A 22,313-nucleotide genomic window follows, 5' to 3' on the forward strand; every position below is an offset into this window, starting at 1 on the left:
CACCCCGAGGCGATGGAATGGGGGGTGCTCCTTTCGCCGGGGGTTGAGGGACCCCCTCCCCACTCCCCACCTCACAGCGCCGTGGTCCGCGACGTGCACGTCCCGTTGGGGTAGACCATCCCGGACTCCGGGCGCTCCGGCTGCGCCGCGTCGGGGACGTGCGCTTTGGCGCTGAGGGCCAGCGCACGGTAGTCCATCCGCTCCTCCACGACTCCCCGGGAGCAGCGGATGCAGAGGATCCTCTGGAAGGACTGGCGGAAGTTCTCGGAGACGAAGCCGTAGAGGATGGGGTTGGCGCCGCTGTTGGCGTAGCTCAGGATGACCACCAGCTGAGTGAGGGTGGGGTCGGGCTGGAACCAGAACACGTTGACCAGTTGGACGGTGTAGAACGGAGTCCAGCAGACGGCGAACACCGCCACCACCAGCATGACCATCCAGGTGATCATCTTCTCCGACTTCCTCCGCTGAAGCCACCCCGCCTTGAGGGAGACGGCCCTCATTTTGACCACGATCAGGAGGTAACAGAGGCAGATGGCGGACACGGGGAATAGGAAGCCCACCAGGAAGGTGTAGACCACAAAGACCTTGGACCAGGACTTCTGGGGCCAGAGTAAGTTGCAGATGACCGCCCCGCTCTCTGTCTGCTGGGTGTCAGCGAAAACAATGATGGGGACTATGACCAGGAGGGAGAAAGCCCAGACCAGGACGTTGATGACTTTGGCCACGGACAACCTCCGGTAGGTCGCCGCTTTGATGGGATGGACCACGGCGATGTAGCGGTCCACGCTCAGCACCGTCAGGCAGAAGACGCTGGTGAACATGTTGATGCCGTCGATACTGAGGACTAGTCTACAGGCCACCGAGCCGAAGGGCCAGTGGTGCAGGGCGGCCGAGGTGGCCAGGAAGGGCATGCTGGCCATGAAGAGCTCGTCAGCCACCGCCAGGTTCAGGATGTAGATGTTGGTGGCCGTCTTCATCTTGGCGTACCTCAGGACCACGTAGATGACCATGGAATTGCCCAGCACCCCCACGCAGCACACCAGGGCGTATATGGAGGAGATAATGATAGTGTCGGAGTCCAGAGTTTGGCCGGCGGCCCCGGAGGCGTTGGGAGCGCCGGATGTGGGGAGATCCTCCTCGGATTGTGTGGGGACCTCCATCTCCTGTCCAGCAGGTCGCCCCCCCCCCCCAGTGGTTGGGGGAGGGAAGGTCTATATCTCCGTCATCGTGTCCAGCACTTCTCCTCCCTCCGTGGAGCCCCCGAGCCTGGTCCCGACCTGTCTCCGGTTATCCAGCTGGGAGAAGTTTCCAGGCCGACGTTTGGAACCAGTCCCTTCCCTCAAACCTCAGGGCAAGTCCCAAAACGTCAGCAAACGCCCCAGGGGTCTCTGGATCCTGAAGGAGAGATGTGGTGGTAACGAGGAGAGAATCCCGTCCTTCCAACATTCCCTGGAGAAATCTCCAGGCTGCCGTTTACCCCTGGGGGTCACATCTAAACGGGAGGAAGTACGGTTAGAAACATATAAAATTATAAGATAGGGGCAGGAAAGCTGCTTCCATTGGTAGGTGAGACTAGGACTAGGGGAGATAACCTCAAGATTCGGGGGAACAGATTTAGGGTGGAGATGAGGAGAAACTGCTTTTCCCAGAGAGTAGTGAATCTGTGGAATTCTCTGTCCAGGGAAGCAGCAGAGGCTACCTCATTAAATATACTTAAGACACAGTGAGATAGATTTTTGCACAGTAGGGGAATTAAGGGTTGTGGGGAAAAGGCAGGTAGGTGGATCTGAGTCCACGGCCAGATCAGCCATGATCTGATTGAATGGTGGAGCAGGCTCGACGGGCTGGATGGCCTCCTCCTGCTCCTTTCCTTATGTTCTTATGTTAAAGGGATGGTGGACAAGGCCATTCAGCCCATCAAGGGGAATGAGCTCCCCAAACTGTCCCACTTTCTCCCCACAGCACGGCGCTCCTTCCCCTTTGTCTCCCTCCCACCAGATCCCGATCACTCACTGCGGGGAAACACCCCCACCCCCTCCTCCCCCCAGAAATAGTTCCCCATCATTTCCTCCATTAGAGCCCCTGGTGGGTTTGAATGCCCCAGTTAAATCCCCTTAGCCTGCTCTGATATTCTTCAGAAAGCACCAGGGGCTGAATTGGTGGCAGTTATATAGTGGTCGAGTCACACAGCAGGGAAAGAGGACCTTTGGCCTAACTGGTCCATGCCGACCAAGATTCCCATCTAATCTAGTCCCGTTTGCCCGCGTTTGGCCCATATCCCTCTAAACCTTTCCTACCCACAGACCTGTCCAAATACCTTTTAAATGTTGTCAATGTACCTGCCTCACCCACTTCCTCCGGCAGCTCGTTCCACATACAGACCACCCTCTGGGTGAGGAAGTTGCCCCTCAGGTTCCTATTGAATCTCTCCCCTCTCACCTTAAACCTGTGCCCTCTAGTTCTCGATTCCCCAACCCTGGGAAAAAGATTGTGTGCATTTACCCTATCTATGCCCCTCATGATTTTATACACCTCGATAAGATCACCCCTCATTCTCCTGCACTCCAAATCCCAACCTGCTCAACCTCTCTCCATAACTCAGTCCCTCGAGTCCCGGCAACATCCTTGTAAATCTCCTCTGCATCTTTCCAGCTTAGTGGATTCGTTCCTGTAGCAGGGTGACCAAAATTGTACACAATACTCTAAGTGCTGCCTCGGACTTTTGCACCTTTTGAGAAAATTATTGCTTTACTGAATGACAGCATTTATTGCCAATCCCTAAATGCCCCTACATGTGGTTAACTTGGTTTACATATACCAAGATACAGTGAAAAGCTTTTGTTGCATGCCATCCAGACAGATCATTCCGTACATCAGTACATTGAGGTAGTACAAAAGGAAAAAAAGCAGAATGCAGAATGTAGTATTACAGTTACAGAGAGTGCAGTGCAGGCAGACAATAAGGTGCAAGGGCCACGATGAGGTAGATTGGGAGATCAAGCATTCAACCTTCAGTGTATGAGAGGTCTGTTCAAGGGTCTGATAACAGCGGGATAGAAGCTGTCCTTGAGCCTGGTGGTACGTGCTGTCAGGCTTTTGTATCTTCTGCCCGATGGGAGGGGGGGAGAAGAGAGAATATCTGGGGTGGGAGAGGTCCTTGATTATGTTGGCTGCTTTCCCGAGGCAGCGGGGAGTGTCTGGTTAAGAGTGAACCATATTGTGGGTCTGGTGTTTTGTATTTTCTGCATTTAATGACAGTTTGGTTACGGTTCATTGCTTTAATCAATCACCAGATTTAAGTAATTAATTCACTATTTTATGAATCCTCCCTAGCGGATGAGGTGAGATTCAAACTCACATCCTCAGTCAGGACTCTGTGCCTAATCCAGCAGTAGAACATTGCACAACAGCCTTGAGTCATACAGCTTGGGAACAGGCCATTCGGCCCATTGGGTCTATGCTGAGCAATGGGCAACCATCTGTATTAATCACATCTGCCAGTGATTCAAGTGCTTGTCTAGACACTTAAAAATGCTATCACTGACTCTGGTTCCACCAGTCTCTCAGGTAGTGTGTTCCAGGTACTCACCACTGTCTGGGTGAAAAAGATCCCCCTCACATTCCCTCTAAATCTCTCCCCCCTTACCTCAATCTTTGCCCTTTTAACTCTACCTCTGATAACAGGGGACGGTTTCCTGCAGTCTACCCTATCTACACCCCTTGTAATTTTATATACCTCCAAGGGGAACAAGAACCAGCCTCTCCAATCTCTCTGTGCTGCCCCCTCCCTTTCCTCAGTTACCCCCCCCCACCCCCACCTCACCGTTTACAGCTCTGGGTCTTGAGTCCTTATCAAACGCTGCGTTCCCAAGTTCGGATCATGAGACATTCCCAACACCGAGCCCCCGGAAAACAGTGACGGATTTCTTTTCCCTCCAACCCAGGAGCGGAGAAGCTCAGTGAACTCCCTCCTTTCGGACACATCCGGATTTTTTTTTTGTTGCTATGGGAAGCTGAAGATTTGCTATATCCCCATACCTGTGTAACAGTCGGATCAGTCACAAGTGCTCCCGCAGTTGTAAGGAGGAAGAAGGTGTCACCTCTCTGCAGATGTACACCAGCCAGCACCAGTTCATGTGTATGCTGCTCCTTCCAGGGTGGACTGATCCCAGTGAGTGCCTGCGACAGGCAGCTGGTAGTTCTGCCTGCTCACTGTGCTCAGTGTCCACAGATAGCTCTGTTCCTGAGCTCTCTTCCCCTCTCAGTCTGGAGCTCAGACTGCTCGGACTGATGCTCCCCTCCACCTCCCTCCTCCCCCCATCTCAGCCCCACTGAGCAGCAGCAACCAATCAGGATTAAGCTGAGGATGGTTTCACTCTGATCTCCGCATCAGCACCAGAGGGAGGTGGGGGCGGGGGAGGGGCCTGGAGGGAGGGGGGGGGAGGGGAGATAGATGTGGAGAGAGAGAGAGAGAGGGAGGGAGAGAGAGGGAGGAGGTGGGAGAGAGGGGTAAGGGAGAACGGGATAGGGAGGGAGGGGGTGAGAGCGGTGAGGGAGAGGAGTGGGTGGTAGGGAGAAATGGGGGAAATGAGAGGGATAGGGATGGAGGGGGAGAGAGGGGTGAGAGAGAGGGAGTGGGTGGTAGGGAGAAATGGGGGAAATAGGGATAGGGATGGAGGGGGAGAGAGGTGGAGGAGGAGGAGATAGGAAGGGGAGAGGGAGGAGAGGAGGGAGGAGAGAGTGAAAGATGGGAGGGAAGAGGAGAGGGGAAGAAAGAGGGAGGGAGAGGAGGGGGAGAGAGGGGGAGAGAAGGAGAGAGACGGGGAGGGAGAGAGAATGGGAGGAAGGGGGAAGAGGAAGAGGGAGGAGAGAGAGATATGGGAGGAGAGAGGGAGAAGGGAGAGAGAGAAGTGTGAGAGAGGGGAGGGGGCAGAGGAGGGAGGGCGAGAAGGAGAAGGGAGAGAAAGGCAGAGGGGGAGAAGAGGAAAAGGACAGGGGGTATGGAGGAGGGAAGTGGGGAGGGAGCAGATGAAGGGGAGGTTGTGGGGGGGCGCGGTGGGGAGGGAGGGCCGCACTGCAGGTGGGGCAGTGGGGAGGGAGCCCCACGCTGCGGGAGGGGCACTGAGGAGGGAGCGCTGCGCCATAGGAGGGGCATCACTGGCCCTGAGCCAAGCAAGTGTCATCTTTGTGTTGAGACACCAAATTCAGGCCCCATCTGCTCCCTCGGCCAGTTGGAGGGGGGGTGGTGTGGGGGAGAATATAAACACAGCCATCGCTGGGGGAGAAAAAACCCAAAATATAATCCTCAAGTTATTGGGGGCCATCATCAACTTCCTGTTTATGGGATCTTGCTGTGCGTGTCGGTTCCCTCCCTTTGTGCCCTACGACGGTGACCGTGTCAGGTGGGATCCTACTGCTCCAAGTCAGTGTGCTGTCGGAGGTTGAGGCTGTGGGGCAGAAGTGGGGGGGGGGGGTAGGGGTGGTTGGTCAGGGGGGTGGAGTGAGGGACCCTGGGGTGGCACATGGAGCTGGACCCCACAGGAGGTCAGAACGAGGGTTCGACGCTGAGGCAGAGAAAGGAGGAGGTGGGTACTGAGAGAAACGCAGCCCCAGCGTACGGAATGGCTCGTTACCACAGCAACCCAACCAACAGCATCCCTGAATACAATTCTGTCAGCTGGCTCTGTGACATTTGGCCTGCAAAAGGAGATAAAAATGGAACAAAACAAAATAAGAAGTGGTTTCACACTGAACAGGCTCCTCATCTCTCTGGGGAATGATTACCTAAAATGTCACCCTCTTTGGAATTTGCATCAGTCACTGCTGTTCCTGAAATGAATGGCTACCTGCACTGCGCTTTCTCTGGGGCTGTGACACTTCACTCTGCATTCTGTATTGTTTTACCTTGGAATACCTCAATGCACTGTGGAATGCACCGTATGAACGATATACGAGACAAGTTTTTCACTGTACCTCGGTACAAGTGACAACAATAAACCAACTCCCATTCTAATTCCACTCCGGTGCTGAACACATTAATATCGATATTGGTTCATTATTGTCGACGCGATACAGTGTGAAGTTTTCATTTTGCGTGCCATCCAGACAGATCGTTCCGTACATAAGTACATCGAGGTAGTACAAAGGAAAACAGAATGCAGAATGTAGAGTTGTAACATCTCGGATGGCCTGTCCTGTCCTGGGCCCAGCACAGAGACGCAATCACAAGGAAGGCGCGCCAGCGTCTTTACTTTCTTAGAAGGTTGAGGAGGTTCGGCTCGTCACCGAACACTCTGACAAACTTCCACAGATGTACTGTTGAAAATGTCCTGACTGGTTGCATCAGGGTCTGGTACGGCAATTCGAATGCGCAGGTACGTAAGAAGCTGCAGAGAGTCGTGGACTCGGCCCAATACATCACGGGCACATCCCTCCCCATCATCGGGGGTATCTACAGGAGGCGGTGCCTCAAGAAGGCAACATCCATCATCAAAGATCCCTACCATCCGGGCCGTGCTATCTCCTCGCAGCTCCCATAGGGCAGGAGGTACAGAAGCCTGAAGTCCCACACCACCAGGTTCAAGAACAGCTACTTCCCTTCAACCATTCGGTTCTTGAACCAACCGGCACAACCCTAATCACTACCTCAGTGTAGCAACACTGTGATCACTTTGCACTACAAAATATGTGATTGGACAGTGTGGAGGGAGCTTCATTCTGTGTCTGACCCCAGGAGTGTGTGATGGGACGGTGTAGAGGGAGCTTGACTCTGTGTCTGATGCCGGGAGTGTGCGATGGGACAGTGCGGAGCGAGCTTCACTCTGTGTCTAAAGTCTGGAATGGAAAGCGTTACAAGGGAGCAGTAACTGAGGTTAGGGCCAGAGATAGGAGCTGATGGGGGAGAGGGACAACCTGCTGCTCACTCCTTTCCTCATCCGTGTGACTGCATCTCCGATGTAATGTGAATGGACAGATCCCAGCCCGACCACCACAGCACCATCTGTGCACAGGGGTTGCCTGGGGTCAGCCCGGCGGGGAGGATGTGTGGCAGCTCCAGGGCTCTGGTCGCTCTCTGTAGGGAGGCCCTGCCCAGACTCCTGCTCCGCCAGCGAGCTTCCTGCCACGCATGGCTGCACAGGTCAGGATCAGCACGCAGATTATTGACAGAACCTGAAGGAGCAGCACAGAATTAAACTGGGCAGTGTGGGTAAGGCTGGTCACCTCTCCATCACTGAGTGGATTCACAGCCTGTCTGCAGTAACTTTGGCTCCGGATCCCTCCTCACCCCACAGTTTGTGGGAGGGGCGGCGAGGAGGGAGTGCCGCGCTGCGGGGCGGAGGGGTGGGGAGGAGGGAGCACCGTGCTGCGGGAGGGGCAGTGAGGGGGGACCGCTGCCAGAGGGGCGGTGAGGAGGGAGTGCCGCACTGTGGGAGGGGCGATGAGGAGGGAGCGCCATGCCGAGGGAGAGGCAGTGAGGAGGGAGCGCCGCGCTGCGGGGCAGGGGCAATGAGGAGGGAGAGCCACACTGCAGGGGGTGGCGTTGAGGAGGGAGTGCCACACTGCGGGGGGGGGGGACGGTGAGGAGGGTGTGCTGTGCTGCGGGGGGGGTGGTGAGCAGGGAGTGCCATGCTGTGGGAGGGGCAGCGAGGAGGGAGTGCCACACTGCGGGGGGGGGCAGTGAGGAGGGCATGCTGTGCTGCGGGAGGGGCAGCGAGGAGGGAGCACTGTGCCTTGAGAGGGGCAGCCAGAAGGGAGTGCCACGCTGCGGGAGGGGCGTCGAGGAGGGAGCGCCCCATTGCAATCCAGGAATTCAGCAGGTCATTTGGACAGGGGAACCAGCACTCAATTCCACAGTGATGCCAGTAACGGATTATATCCCAGCCACAGGGAGGTCCCCTAACCTGATCTCCTCCCTGTAGGGGCCTCGGGATCTTTCACATCCACCTCTGAGGTCAGATGAGGCTCTCAGTTCAACCTTGGCACTGTCAACAGTGTGACACTCCCTCAGCAAATGCACTTATCATTGTGAACTCTGGTCATCCTCAGTGGGATTTGAACTCCTGTCTCAGAGGCCAGACGGCTGCTGTTGTAGATGGTGTCCTGTTGGAGTGATCAGGTGTCCTGGCCCTTCTTCCCTGCCCACCCCTACCTCCAGCTCATACCCACATCCCTCCTCATCTGACCTCCCCCCCATCTCTGTAACCCAGTCATGGTGTCCCATCGGTGGTGTGCACCCCAGTGCCACATCTGGGCTCCCAATTACCCCCTTGGGACTGGTGAGACAGGGCAAGGGTGGGAGTCGTACTCATCCAGTCTGGAAACAGGCCATTCAGCCCATTGAGTCCCTACTGACTATCAACCACATCGTTACACTGATCCCTTTTTATTCCCCGCTCATTCCCATCAACTGTCCCCAGATTTCACCCCTCATCCACACACTAGGTGGGGCATTTAAACCACTGACCCCACATGTCGTTGGGATGTGGAAAGAATTTGGAGCACCCAGGGCAAACACACAGCACCGGAGGTCAGGATCGAACCCAGGTCTCTGGAGCTGAGAGGCAGTGGCTTTACCCACTGCGCCACTGAAAAGTCCTCTCTGCTGAGGGGAATAGGGCCCAGCCCTTTCCCCAGTGCAGGTCACTCAGGATTTTGCACACTTTAATTAAATCTTCCCTCAGCTTCCTCCAGCTGGGTCAGACTCTCCTCGTAACTAAACACCTCTGACTTTAGCAATGGTCCCAGCATTCTCTCTGGAATCAGCTCGAAGAACCACAAAGACAACTTTCTGGAGGTTCTTTCTCATGTTCAGATGCATTCTTGAGGAGATGGAGAAATTATTTCTCTTCATTTATCAGTTTGGATTACACCAGGATCTCATCCCAGCCTTGGACCAAACATGGATCCAATTGGAATTGGTTTATGATTGCCACATGTACCGAGACACAGTGAAAAGCTTTTGTTTGCGCGCCATCCAGACATAAGTACATGAAGGTAGTAAAAAGGAAAACAGAATGCAGGATATAGTGTTGCAGTTACAGAGAAAGTGCAGCGCAGGTAGACAAATAAAGTGCAAGGGCCACGATGAGGTAGATTGGGAGATCAAGAGTTCATCCTTTAGCGGATGAGAGGTCTGTTCAAGAGTCTGATTATGGCAGGATAGAAGCCGTCCTTGAGCCTGGTGGTACGTGCTTTCAAGCTTTTGTATCTTCTGCCCAGTGGGAGGGGTGAGAAGAGAGAATGTCCGGGGTGGGAGGGGTCCTTGATTATGTCAGCTGCTTTCCCAAGGTAGTGGGAAGCGTAGACAGAGTCCATGGAGGGGAGGCTGATATGCATGATGGACTGAGCTGTGTTCACAACTCTCTGCAATTTCTTACAGTCTTAGGCAGAGCAGTTGCTGTACCAAGCCGTGATGCATCTGGATAGGATGCTTTCTGAGGTGCATCTGTAAAAATCGGTGAGGGTCAATGGGGACATGCCGAATTTCCTTAGCCTTCTGAGGAAGTAGAGGCGCTGGTGTGCTTTCCTGGCCATAGCATCATCGTGATTGAACCAGGACAAGTTGTGGGGACCCAAGAGCTGAATCCCAGGGACTGAGGTGAGAGTGACTGTCCTTGACGTTGAAGCAGCGTTTGACCGAGGGTGGCATAAAGGAGCCCTGGTGAATCTGGTCAGTGGGCATCAAGGGAGAATGTCAAGGGAGTCACCCTTCACACGGAGGTCATGGCGGTCAGAGGGAGATCATCTCTGTCCCAGGACATCACTGCAGGGGTCCCTCTGGGCAGTGTCCTGGGCCCGACCACCTTCAGCTGCTTCACCACTGACCTTCCTTCCGTCACAAGGCCGGACGTGAGGAAGTTTCACCGATCATCGCACAATGTTCAGCTCCTCAGCCGATGAAGCAGCCCGTGCCTGCGTACAGTGAGACCTGGACCGCGTTCAGACATGGCCTGATCCGTGGTGAGTAACATTCACCCCACACACGTGTCGGGCAATGACCACCCCCAACGGTGGAGTCTGACTACCTACCCTTGGCGTCCAATGACATTCCCATCGCCGGGTCCCCCACCGTCAACGTCCTGGGGATCACCACTGACCAGAAACTCAACCAGACCAGACACATAAACCCCGTGGCTACAGACTCAGAGGCCAGGGATCCCACGGTGAGGGACTCACCTCCTGACACCCCAAGGCCTTTCCCCCATCTACAAGGCACAGGTCAGGAGTGTGACGGGACACTCCCCACTTGCCTGGGAGAGTGCGGCTCCGACAACTCTCAGGAAGCTCGACACCGTCCAGGACAAAGCAGCCTGCTCGATCGGCACCCCACCCACCCACCCCAAACACTCCTTCCCTCCACCACCGGCGCACGGTGGCTACAGTGTGCACTGTCTACACAACGCTCAGCGGTTACTCACCCAGGCTACTCTGACAGCACCTCCCAAACCCACCACTTCTCCCCCCAAGGGAGCCGGGGACCATCGCCACCTGCAGGTTCCCCTCCATCACCCTGACTTGGAAACATATTGCCGTTCCTTCACCGTCACTGGGTCTAAACCTTGGAACTCCCCCAACAGCACTCTGGGAGCGACTTCTCCAGAAGGACTGTAGTGGTTCAAGGGGGCAGCTCACCCCCACCTTCACAAGAGGCAACAAGGGAGGGGCAATATATGCTGAGCCTTGCCAGCGAAGCTGAGATCTCACGAGTGAACGATCATGTTGTGTGACTGATCAATTTAAAAACCTCTCAGTCCAGATCCTCAGTGGCAGGTTCAAGCTGGCAGCAAGCCGGGGACTTGGAGATGTCGGCAGGGAAGTGTGCAGAAGCAAGTGGTGCCTCACAGTGATCCCTGCAACTACCCCACACCCACCCTTCCTTCCAGCTCCCTGAAACCGGCTCCAGTTTAACAACAGTGAACTTCCAACAACAATAAAGAAAATAGCTCAGAGAGAGAGAGAGGGAGAGAGTCTGGCATTCTTGTGGTGTGGGGAGAGCAGTTATCAATCCAGCTAATGAGCCACTTTAAATACCATTCACCAGCTCCACAGCTGACCTGAAGGGATTGGCAAAGAGACAGGAGCAGACAATTCCACACAGCACCCTGCCTAATGTTCTATCACACATTTCCATCTCCACTCCTGCTATCAATCCTCCCCCCAACCTCCCACCCCACTGCATCACACAGTGTCTGATGGGATTGGTCTGGGACTGGTACAGGGCTGTGGGGAGGGAGTGGGACAGTGGGATTAGTGTGGGACTGATACAGGGCTGTGGGGACAGAGCGGGGAAGTGGGAATAGTGTGGGGACTGATACAGGGCTGTGGGGACAGAGCGGGGAAGTGGGATCAGTGTGGGGACTGATACAGGGCTGTGAGGACAGAGCAGGGAAGTGGGAATAGTGTGGGGACTGATACAGGGCAGTGGGGAGGGAGAGGGACAGTGGGATCAGTGTGGGACTGATACAGGTCTGTGGGGAGGGAGCGGGGCAGTGGGATTAGTGTGGGACTGATACAGGGCTGTGGGGAGGGACCGGGGCAGTGGGATTAGTGTGGGACTGGTACAGGGCTGTGGGGACAGAGCAGGGCAGTGGGATTAGTTTGCTTTCTCTGACATTGAGCTGCGTCTCCTCATGTCGTTGCCAAAGCCATCTGTCCATGAACATGTGCACTTTGGTCAAAGTATTCTGTTACCTCCACAATTTTTATTTCTTGATTTTCTTGTATCTTTACCAAGGACGAAGTGTATAGATTAAAGCAAGGACAGCAGCTTTGTGAGGAGAATTCACTATGGTGTAGGAACTCTCCCTCCTCACCGCCCCTCCCGCAGCATGGCGCTCCCTCCACACCGCCCCTCCCGCAGCACGGCAGCCCCTCCTCACTGCCCCTCGCACAGTGCAGTGCTCCCTCCTCACTGCCCCTCCCGCAGCATGGCAGTCCCTCCTCACCGCCCCTCCCACAGCACAGCGCTCCCTCCTCACTGCCCCTCCCGCAGTGCAGTGCTCCCTCCTCACCGCCCCTCCCACAGCACAGCGCTCCCTCCTCACTGCCCCTCCCGCAGTGCAGCGCTCCCTCCTCACTGCCCCTCCCACAGTGCAGTGCTCCCTCCTCACCGCCCCTCCCACAGTGCGGTGCTCCCTCCTCACCGCCCCTCCCACAGCACAGCGCTCCCTCCTCACTGCCCCTCCCACAGCACAGCACTCCCTCCTCACTGCCCCTCCCGCAGTGCAGTGCTCCCTCCTCACTGCCTCTGGAGAAGGGTCAGCCCGTAATTTTACATTTAAGGTGCCTCACCCAATGAAACACACAGAGCACCCCAGGGAAACATGGCTGTGGTGGGAATTAAACACCACTCGTCCTTCTTAGGAGCAGGCAGCTAATTGAAATTTCCAACTGAGGAAATCAAGTACTTAAGTGTGAGATGAGTCACTCCAGCTGGAGAGTTTTGAAGCACACATTTCTCCAGCACAATTTACAAGTTTTCTGTAATTTTCTAACTCCTTCAGGAACACAGAAGTGTCTGCCTTCAATTTCCAAGTTTAATGGAAACATATTAACAATCTGATGATTCATGTAGAGGGCTCCACTGGTGTAATCTCCAGCCAGCCAGTGCCAGGGCACACAGCCAGGAATAGAGACCCCTTAACGGCCTAATAGTGTTGGTTGGCCACAGAGTCCCCAGTAACAAGCTGGGAACAGCAGACTGGAGCTGATTCTGCTGCAGGCATTGGCGGGAGAACTAAACTGTCCCCCCACATGGTTCTTATCCCTATAGTGGAGGTAATTATGCTGAGTGCTGCACTGCGGGAGGGGCAGTGAGGAGGGAGCACCACGCTGCGGGAGGGGCGGTGAGGAGGGAGCGCTGCGCTGCGGGAGGGGCGGTGAGGAGGGAGCGCCCCACTGTGGTAGGGGTGGTGAGGAGGGAGCACCGAACTGCAGGAGGGGCAGTGAGGACGGAACACTGTATTATGGGTGGGGTGGTGAGGAGGGACCGCCGCGCTGTGGGAGGGGCAGTGAGGAGGGACCGCTGCGCTATCGGAGGGGCAGTGAGGAGGGACCGCTGCACTGTGGGAGGGGCAGTGAGGAGGGAGTGCCACAATGTGGGTGGGGTGGTGAGGAGGGAACTCCGCACTGTGGGAGGGGCGGTGCAGAGGGAGTGTCCCACTGTGGGAGGGGCGGTGAGGAGGGAGCGCCGCGCTGTGGGAGGGGCAGTGAGGAGGGAGCGCCCCACTGTGGGGGGGCGGTGCTCAGTGCCTTTTGCATTAGCGGATCAAAAACAAACATCATTGGCCGGGAAAATGTTTGACGGCACAAAGACTTGACAGGCTCTATGTAAATGCAGAAAAGCCCCAAGTGAAGGCTGCACTATTAAACCCACAGTGGGTTAGCCAAGGGCTGCACAAGAATGATTTTAATGTAATCATTAAACTTAAAGCAATGTGATTTGGCAGCGGACCCTGTTGATTAAGGCCAGCCAAACAGTCTGGTGTAACTTCTCCACCAGTTAGTAACCCCTTCCTGCAGGCAGCAGATCCCTCTGTACTACTGCAGACTCTGTTATACAGCCACTTCCACAGCCTCCCGCTCCCTTCAGACCCTGCAGCAACAGGACAGGGAGTGTCCTTGGATGTGCAGCTACTATCCTTGCCCCAGAAAGAGCGGTGGTCAATGTTAGCACAGGACGATGCCACAGGCAGTAGTAGTGTGGTGGGGAGGCTGAGACTGCGTTAACAGAGCGCCGTGCTGCAGGGAGAGGCGGTGGGGAGGGAGCGCTGCGCTGCGGGAGGGACTGTGAGGAGGGAGCGCCGCGTGGTGGGAAGGGTGGTGAGGAGGGAGTACTGTCCTATGGGAGGGGCGGTGAGGAGGGAGCACTGCACTGTGGGAGGGGCGATGAGGAGGGCCCAGGGCCCGGCGTCTCCTGCAGGAGGCGGCGCAGCACAACCTGAGCAGCCTGGAGGGCACGCTGAAGGTGCCGTTCCGCGAGGCGGTTCTTGTACGGGCTGGTCCTGCACACCTTTCACTTCCTCGTTCTGGTCTGCTGGCCGGACACGCCGTGGTGGGCCGTCCTGCCGGCGGGCGGTGGGGGGGGGGGGGTTACCGGTGGAGGTCTCTCTACGCGGGAGTCCTCCCGCTGTACATTGGGGACCTGGAGTGGAGGGTGTTACACCGGGCGGTGACGTGCAACAGTTTTTAGAGCCGGTTCACCGACACCCCGGCCGCCTGTCACTTCTGCGGCCGGGAGGAGACGGTTTACCACACGTACGCGGAGTGCGAGAGGTTGCAGCCCCTCTTCGAGTATCTGCGGGGGCTGCTGCTTAAGTTCTGGTTGCACTTCAGCCCGGCGCTGTTGGTTTACGGGCACCCGGTGCGGTGCGGGGCGGGGCGCGCAGAGGATCTCCTGGTGGGTCTCCTGCTGGGCCTGGCCAAGCTGGCCATCCACGGGACGCGGTGGCGGGCGGCCGAGGGTACCGGCAGGTCTGCCTGCCTGCCCATCTTCCGCGCTTACGTGCGCGCGCGGGTGTGTTTAGAGAGGGAGCACACGGTTTCTGCGGGCACCCTAGCTGAGTTCCGCGCTCGGTCCCCTCAGGAGATCACGTGTGTCGTGGACGGTACAAACGTGATTCTTATTTGAAGTGTTGCGTGTTGCGTTAACGGGTGTAGTGTTGCGTGTGTGTTTCGTTAGTATTAGTTTGCATTCTCTACTGTAGTATGTCGTTGCTTAGTTTCTTCTTTTCTGTACTAGATGTAGTGTATTGACACTGGTTGTCTTTTGTAGTGCTTTTAGTGAATAAATGTTTATTATTTTAAAAAAAAGGGGCAATGAGGAGGGCCCAGGGCCCGGTGTCTCTTGCAGGAGGTGGCGCAGCACAACCTGAGCCGCCTGGAGGGCACGCTGGTGCCGTTCCGCGAGGCGGTTCTTGTACGGGCTACTCCTGCACACTTTTCACTTCCTTGCCCTGGTCTGCTGGCCGGACACGCCGTGGTGGGCCGTCCTGCCGGCGGGCGGTGTGGGGGGGGGGGTTCCCGGTGGAGGTCTCTCTACGCAGGAGTCCTCCTGCTGTACATTGGGGACCTGGGGTGGAGGGTGTTACACCGGGTGGTGATGTGCAACCGTTTTCAGAGCCGGTTCACCGACACCCTGGCCGCCTGTCACTTCTGCGGCCAGGAGGAGATGGTGTACCACGCTAACGCGGAGTGCAAGAGGAGAAAGCAGAGGGTTGTGGTGGAAGGAGTGCCCTCGGATTGGAAGGCAGTGACTAGTGGTGTCCCACAGGGATCGGTTCTGGGACCTCTACTTTTTGTGATATTTATAGATGACTTAGATGAGGGGGTGGAGGGCTGGGTTAGTAAGTTTGCGGACGACACTAAGATCGGCGGTGTTGTGGATAGTGTGGAGGGCTGTCGGAGCTTACAGAGGGATATTGATAGGATGCAGAGCTGGGCTGACAAGTGGCAGATGGAGTTCAATCCGGAGAAGTGTGAGGTGGTACACTTTGGAAGGACAAACTCCAGGGCAGAGTACAGGGTGAATGGCAAGGTACTTGGCAGTGTGGAGGAGCAGAGGGATCTGTGGGTTCATATTCACAGTTCGTTGAAAGTTGCCTCACAGGTGGAAAGAGCAGTTAAGAAGGCCAATGGGATGTTGGCTTTCATAAGTCGCGGGATTGAGTTTAAGAGCCGCGAGGTGATGATGCAGCTTTACAAAACTCTAGTTAGGCCACACTTAGAGTACTGTGTTCAGTTCTGGTCGCCTCATTATAGGAAGGATGTGGAGGCATTGGAGAGGGTGCAGAGGAGATTTACCAGGATGCTGCCTGGATTGGAGAGTATTGAATATGAGGAGAGGCTTAAGGTGCTAGGGCTTTATTCACTGGAAAGGAGGAGGATGAGAGGAGACATGATAGAGGTATATAAAATATTGAGAGGAATAGATAGAGTAGACAGTCAGCGCCTCCTTCCCAGGGCACCAATGCTCAAGACGAGAGGTCATGGCTTTAAGGTTATGGGTGGGAGGTTGAGGGGAGATGTCAGAGGGAGGTTTTTCACCCAAAGAGTGGTTGGTGCATGGAATGCACTGCCTGGGGTGGTGGTGGAGGCAGATACATTGAACAGGTTCAAGAGCTTGTTGGATAGGCATATGGAGGAACGTGAGATGGAGGGATATGCGGGAGGAAGGGGTTAGGTAGTGTGAGGGTGGTCTGATGGACGGCACAACATGGTGGGCTGAAGGGCCTGTTTTGTGCTGTATGGTTCTATGGTTCTATGGTTTTGCGTATCTGTGGGGGCTGCTGCTTAAGTTCTGGCTGCACTTCAGCCTGGCGCTGTTGGTTTATGGGCACCCGGTGCAGTGCGGGGCGGGGCGCGCGGAGGATCTCCTGGTGGGTCTTCTGCTGAGCCTGGCCAAGCTGGCCATCCACGGGACGCGGTGGAGGGCGGCCAAGGGTTCCGGCCGGTTTGCCTGCCTGCCTGTCTTCCGTGCTTACGTGCGCGCACGGGTGTCTTTGGAACGGGAGCACCCTGTCTCTGCGGACACCCTGGCCGAGTTCTGCGCTCGGTGGGCCCCTCAGGGGATTGTGTGTGTTGTGGGTAGTACGAACGCAATTCTTATTTGAAGTGTTGCGTGAGCGGGTGTAGTGTTGCGCGTGTGTTTCGTTAGTATTAGTTTGCTATATCTACTGTAGTTATGTCGTTGCTTAGTTTCTTCTTTGCTGTATTAGATGTAGTGTATTGACACTGGTTGTCCGTTTGTAATGCTTTTAGTGAATAAACGTTATAATACTTGAAAAAAAAGGGGCAATGAGGAAGGAGTGCTGCACTGGAGGAGGGGTGGTGAGGAGGGTGCGCCGTGTAGTGGGAGGGGCGGTGAGGAGCGAGCACCGTGCTGTGGGAGGGTTGGTGAAGGTGGGGCAATAAATACTGACCTTGCCAGTGAGCCCAGTTGATTATCACAAGTGTCATAGAGTCATACAGCACGAAAACAGACCCTTCAGCCCAACTGGTCCACGCCGACCAAGATTCCCATCTAAGCCAGTCCCATTTGCTCACATTTGGCTCATATCCCTCAAAACCCTTCCTATCCATGGACCTGTCCAAGTGTCTTTTACATGTTGTTAATGTACCTGCCTCACCCACTTCCTCTGGCAGCTCGTTCCACATACTGACCACCCTCTGGGTGAAAAAGTTGCCCCTCAGGTTCCTATTAAATCTCTCCCCTCTCACCTTAAACCTGTGCCCTGTAGTTCTTGATTCCCCAACCCTGGCAAAAAGAGTGTGCGCATTCACCCTATCGATGCTCCTCATAACTTTATGCACCTTTATAAGGTCACCCCTCATTCTCCAACGGTCCAATGAAAAAAGTCCCATCCTGCTCAACCTCTCTATAACTCAGTCCCTCAAGTCCCGGCAACATCCTCGTAAATCTCCTCTGCAATCTTTCCAGCTTAATGGCATCTTTCCTATAGCAGGGTGACCTAAACTGAACACAATATTCCAACTGTGGTCTCACCAACGTCTTGTACAATCATTGGGGTATTGCTGGGCACAAACTGGATAATGTTTTCTTTACATTAATGACTACACACATTCATTTATTATATAACAAGAGTCGAGACCCTGGAGAGAGGGGAACCCATCCTCCAGGGGAAGTCAGCACCCTGGGGAGAAGAGGGACCCATCCTGTAGTGAGAGACAACACCCTGGGAAGAGGGGATGGAAGGGGTGACAGAGACAGGGAACATCTGCGGTGGATAAGCCTACATATTCCTGGAATTCAGGAATATTTATCTTCATCTGTGAAGCGATTCCACTGTCACACCTCGAGCAGCCTTGCTGCCTGTTCCACACAAGAAACAGACCACAAGCCATCGGAGCAGAATTAGGCCATTCGGCCCATCGAGTCTTTCCACCATTCAATCATGACTGATTTTTTTCTCAACCTCATTCTCCCTCCTTCTCCCCGTAACCCTTAACCCCTTTACCAATCAAGAACCTACCAATCTCTGCCTTAAACACACCCAATGACTTGGCCTCCACAGCCCTCTGTGGCAAAGAATTCCACAGATTCACCACCCTCTGGCTGAAGAAATTCCTCCTCATCTCAGTTTTAAAGGGATGTCCCTTTGTTCTGAGGCTGTGCCCTCAGATCCTAGACTCTCCCACTGATGGAAACATCCTCTCCGCGTCCGCTCTATCCAGACCTTTCAGCATACTGTAGGTTTCAACAAGATCCCCCCCGCATCCTTCTGAACTCCATCGAGTACAGGCCCGGAGACATCAGAGTCTCCTCATATGACAGGCAGTCTGACAGAAGGCAAAGGTGTGATGTCAGCCTGTGAAGACGTTACCACACACACACTCCCGCCTCCGCTGCTGACATTCCATCTGCTTTACAGTCTCCCGGGCATGACGAACATACATCACAGCTCCGAGGTGCCAGGGAGTCTGGGCTGGCATGCATAAGAGAGATCACTGGTGGTTAGTGAGAGAGGTCAGCTGTATGTCCACAGGGCACAATCACTGCCTTAACCACAGGAGCAGGGTAAACCATTTGGACCCTCGAGCTTGCTTTGCCATGCAGACTGGTCAAGTTCAAGTTTATTTTCACGGTCACACATACCCAAGGTATAAATGCCATGGAATTTAGCTTTCTGCAGCAGCAGAACAGTACATTACAAACATGACAAAAAACTTAACATAAATTATGCATAATGACACAAGAAATAAAAATAACATAATGACATTAGCGCGCAAGTTGAAGGGAATATAGTCTGAGAGAGTGTTAGGGTTCAAGACCCTGACGGCAGTGGGGAAGAAGCTGTCATTGAACCGTGAGGTGTGGGTATTCAGGCCCCTGTACCTCCTGCCCGGTGACAGCATCGAGATCTCCCTCTCTCATCTTTATGCACAAGACCCGCCCAATCCTGGGGGCGGTGAGCCCTGTTGATAATCCATCATAAACGCAAATTAGAGCGGAACTAACTGGCTAAAGAAGGAACATTTTTTCTATTTCTACAGCACCGTTCACACCTTGGAAACGTCCCGAAACACTCACGAGGCACTTTCTCCTGACAGTACAATCATTGCTGTAATGTGGGAAACGTGGCGAACACAGCAAGATCCCACTCGGAGGCAGGCTGGGATCTTTACAGAGAACAACAAGTGGAGACGGTGCAGAGAAGGTTCACATGGATGTTGCCTGGGATAATGTTGGCATTCATTTCAAGAGGACTAGACATAAAAGCAAGGGTGTACTGCTAGGGCTTTATAAGGCATTGGTCAGACTGCATTTGGAATATTGTGAGAAATTTTGGGCCCCGTATCTAAGGAAAGATGTGCTGGCCCTGGAGAGGGTTCAGAGGAGGGTCACAAGAATGATCTTGGGAATGAAAGAGTTAACCTATGAGGTGCTTTTGATGGCTCTGGGCCTGTACTCGCTGGATTTCAGAAGGATGAGGAGTTTGAGGAGATTTGGTACGTCACCAAAGACTTGTAAATTTTTACAGATGTGCAGTGGAGAGCATTCTGACTGGTTGCATCACCGCCTGGTATGGAGGCTCCAATGCACAAGATCAAAAGAGGCTGCAGAGGGTTGTAGACTCAGCCAGCTCCATCACGGGCACAACCCTCCCCACCATCGAGGACATCTTCAAGAGGCGGTGCCTCAAGAAGGCGGCATCTATCATTAAGAACACTCACCATCTGGGACATGCCCTCTTCGTGTTACTACCATCAGGGAGGAGATACAGGAGCCTGAAGACCCACACGCAACATTTTAAGAACAGCTTCTTCCCCTCCGCCATCAGATTTCTGAACGGTCCATGAGCCCATGAACACTGCCTCGTTAACCCCCTTTTGCACTATTTATTTATTTTTGTGACTTATAGTAATTTTCATGTCTTGCACTGTGCTGCTGCTGCAAAACAACAAATTTCACGACATATGTCAGTGATAATAAACCTGATTCTGATCTCATTGAAACCTGCCAGATACTGAAAAGCCTGGATAGAGTGGACATGGAGAGGATGTTTCCATTAGTAGGAGAGTGTAGGATCTGAGAGCACAGCCTCAAAATAAAGGGACTGAGATGAGAATGATTTTCTTCAGCCAGAGGGCAGTGAATCTGTGGAATTCGTTGCCACAGAGGGCTGTGGAGGCCAAGTCATTGGGTGTATTTGAGGCAGAGATAGGTTCTTGATTGGTAAGGGGGGTTAAAGGTTACGGGGAGAAGGGGGGAGAATGGGGTTGAGAAAAAAAATCAGCCACGATTGAATGGCGGAGCAGACTCGATGGGCTGAATGGCCTAATTCTGCTCCTATATCTTATGGTCTGATGGGGTGTTCCAGCTGTGGGGAGAGACTGGATGAGCTGGGCTTGTTTTCCTTGGAGCAGAGGCAGCTTGAGAGGGGTTCCTGATGGAGGCACACAAAATTATGAGGGGCACAGATAGAGGAGGTAGCAGGAAAATTTTCCCCAAAGCAGAGATTTCGAAAACTAGAGGCCACGGTTTCAGGGTAAAGGACAGGAGATTTAGGGGGGATCTAAGGTTTTTTTTCCCCCTGAGGGGGTGTTGGAGGCAGAAACACTCACAACAGTTAAGAAATATCTAGATGAGCACTTGAATTGCCTAGAAGGTTAAAGGCCAGGTGAAAAACAACCAGCTGGTCAAGCAGCATCTGTGAGGAGGGAAACAGGGCTAACATTTTAGAGTCAACACCCCAAGCCCTTCATCAGAACTGAGTGCTGGGAAAAAAACAAGAAGGTGCTGGAGGAACTCAGCAGGCCAGTCAACACCCGTGGAGAGAAACAGATGGTCAACGTTTCCGGTCAGGATCCTTGCTGCCTGGCCTGCTGAGTTCCTCCAGAATCTTCTTGTTTTTTCATCTAGATTCCAGCATCTGCAATCCTTTGTGTCTCTAGTATGAGTGCTGGGAGATGGGTTCAGTACGGGTAGCCAGTACAGACGTGGTGGGCTGAAGGGCCTGTTCCATGCTGTCTGACTGCGCAGACGGAGCAGGAGCAGGGATTTCAACCTGCTGTCTGACAGACCAACTCTGTGCAGTCTGTGGTGTGGTGTTTCCAATCCTCAGTCAACCCTGCCCCCTGGTGTTCAGCTGAAGTCTTGCGAAAGTCCGCACTCCCCAGTTAAACACACACGCACAGGCACACACACACACACACACACACACACACACACACACACACACACACACACACACACACACACACACACACACACACACACACACACACAGAAACATACACTCATTCACGCAGACACACACATACTGACATACACACACATACTGACATACACACACAGACACGCACACAGACACACACACAGACACACACACACTCACATGCAGACTTGCACACAAACACAGACACACACACTCACACAGACACGCACACAAACACACACACTCACACAGACACACGCACTCACACACACACACACAGACACACCCACATGTACACACACACAGGCGCACACACAGACACACACACTCACACAGACACACACTCACACAGACACACACACACTCACATGCAGACTTGCACACAAACACAGACAGACACACACACTCACACAGACACGCACACAAACACACACACTCACACAGACACACACTCACACAGACACACACACACGTACACACACAGATGCACAGACACACACTCACACAGACACTTACACAGACACACTCACACACACAGACACACACACTCACACAGACGCACACAAACACAGACACACACACTCACACAGGCACACCCATAAACACACAGACAGACAGACAGAGCCACACACTCAGAACAACTGCCACTCTCCATCCCTCCTCCCCTCCCCAATTCTGTTTCACTTTCTCTCCAGTTCTCTCTCCCTTCTACTTCCTCTCGCCCTCCCTACCCCTCCCATCTCTCTCCCCCTCCCTCCCTATCCTCCTCTCTCCCTCTTTCCCCACCCTTCTCCACTTCCTTCTGCCATTTACTCTTTCCCCTCTTTTCCTCCTTCCTCCAGCTCTCTCCCTCTCCCCTCCCTTTTCCCCTCGCCCCCTCCCTCCCTCTCTCACTCCAACCTCCATCTCTGCTGAGCTTTAAGGCCAAGTGTTACAGATTAGCTTTTCACATCTGCATCCTTGCACGGCGTCTCACCAGCCCGGGACACCCCCACGGCAGTGTGGCTCCATATTATGATGTGGGAAATAGTGGCGTCGCAGGTTGACAGGGCAGTGAAGAAGGTGTTTGGCGCGCTGGCCTTCAGCAGTTGGGGCATTGAGTATAGAAGTTGGGATGATATGCTGCAGTTGTACAAG

General features: G+C 54.2%; 1 protein-coding gene across 2 annotated transcripts in view; it reads right to left on the reverse strand.

Annotated features, from left to right (window-relative positions):
• Positions 1–22,313, reverse strand: part of LOC127586990 (somatostatin receptor type 1-like) — a 93,810-nt gene that overhangs the window by 71 nt on the left and 71,426 nt on the right. Inside the window, exons 1-2 of one of the 2 annotated variants that reach the window (XM_052045065.1) lie at positions 4,039–4,240; positions 1–1,492 (exon numbers count right to left, since the gene is read on the reverse strand). The exon at positions 1–1,492 is cut by the window's left edge and continues 71 nt beyond it. In XM_052045065.1, the coding sequence (XP_051901025.1) occupies positions 72–1,160 (1,089 nt within the window). In that variant the 5' untranslated portion in view covers positions 1,161–1,492; positions 4,039–4,240 and the 3' untranslated portion in view covers positions 1–71. Of the gene's footprint in view, positions 1,493–4,038; positions 4,241–22,313 lie in introns of those variants that run through there. The other variant, XM_052045064.1, reaches the window with a different exon arrangement.

The sequence above is a fragment of the Pristis pectinata genome, chromosome 38 (genome assembly GCF_009764475.1).
Source record: "Pristis pectinata isolate sPriPec2 chromosome 38, sPriPec2.1.pri, whole genome shotgun sequence".
NCBI classification, from domain to species: Eukaryota; Metazoa; Chordata; class Chondrichthyes; order Rhinopristiformes; family Pristidae; genus Pristis; species Pristis pectinata.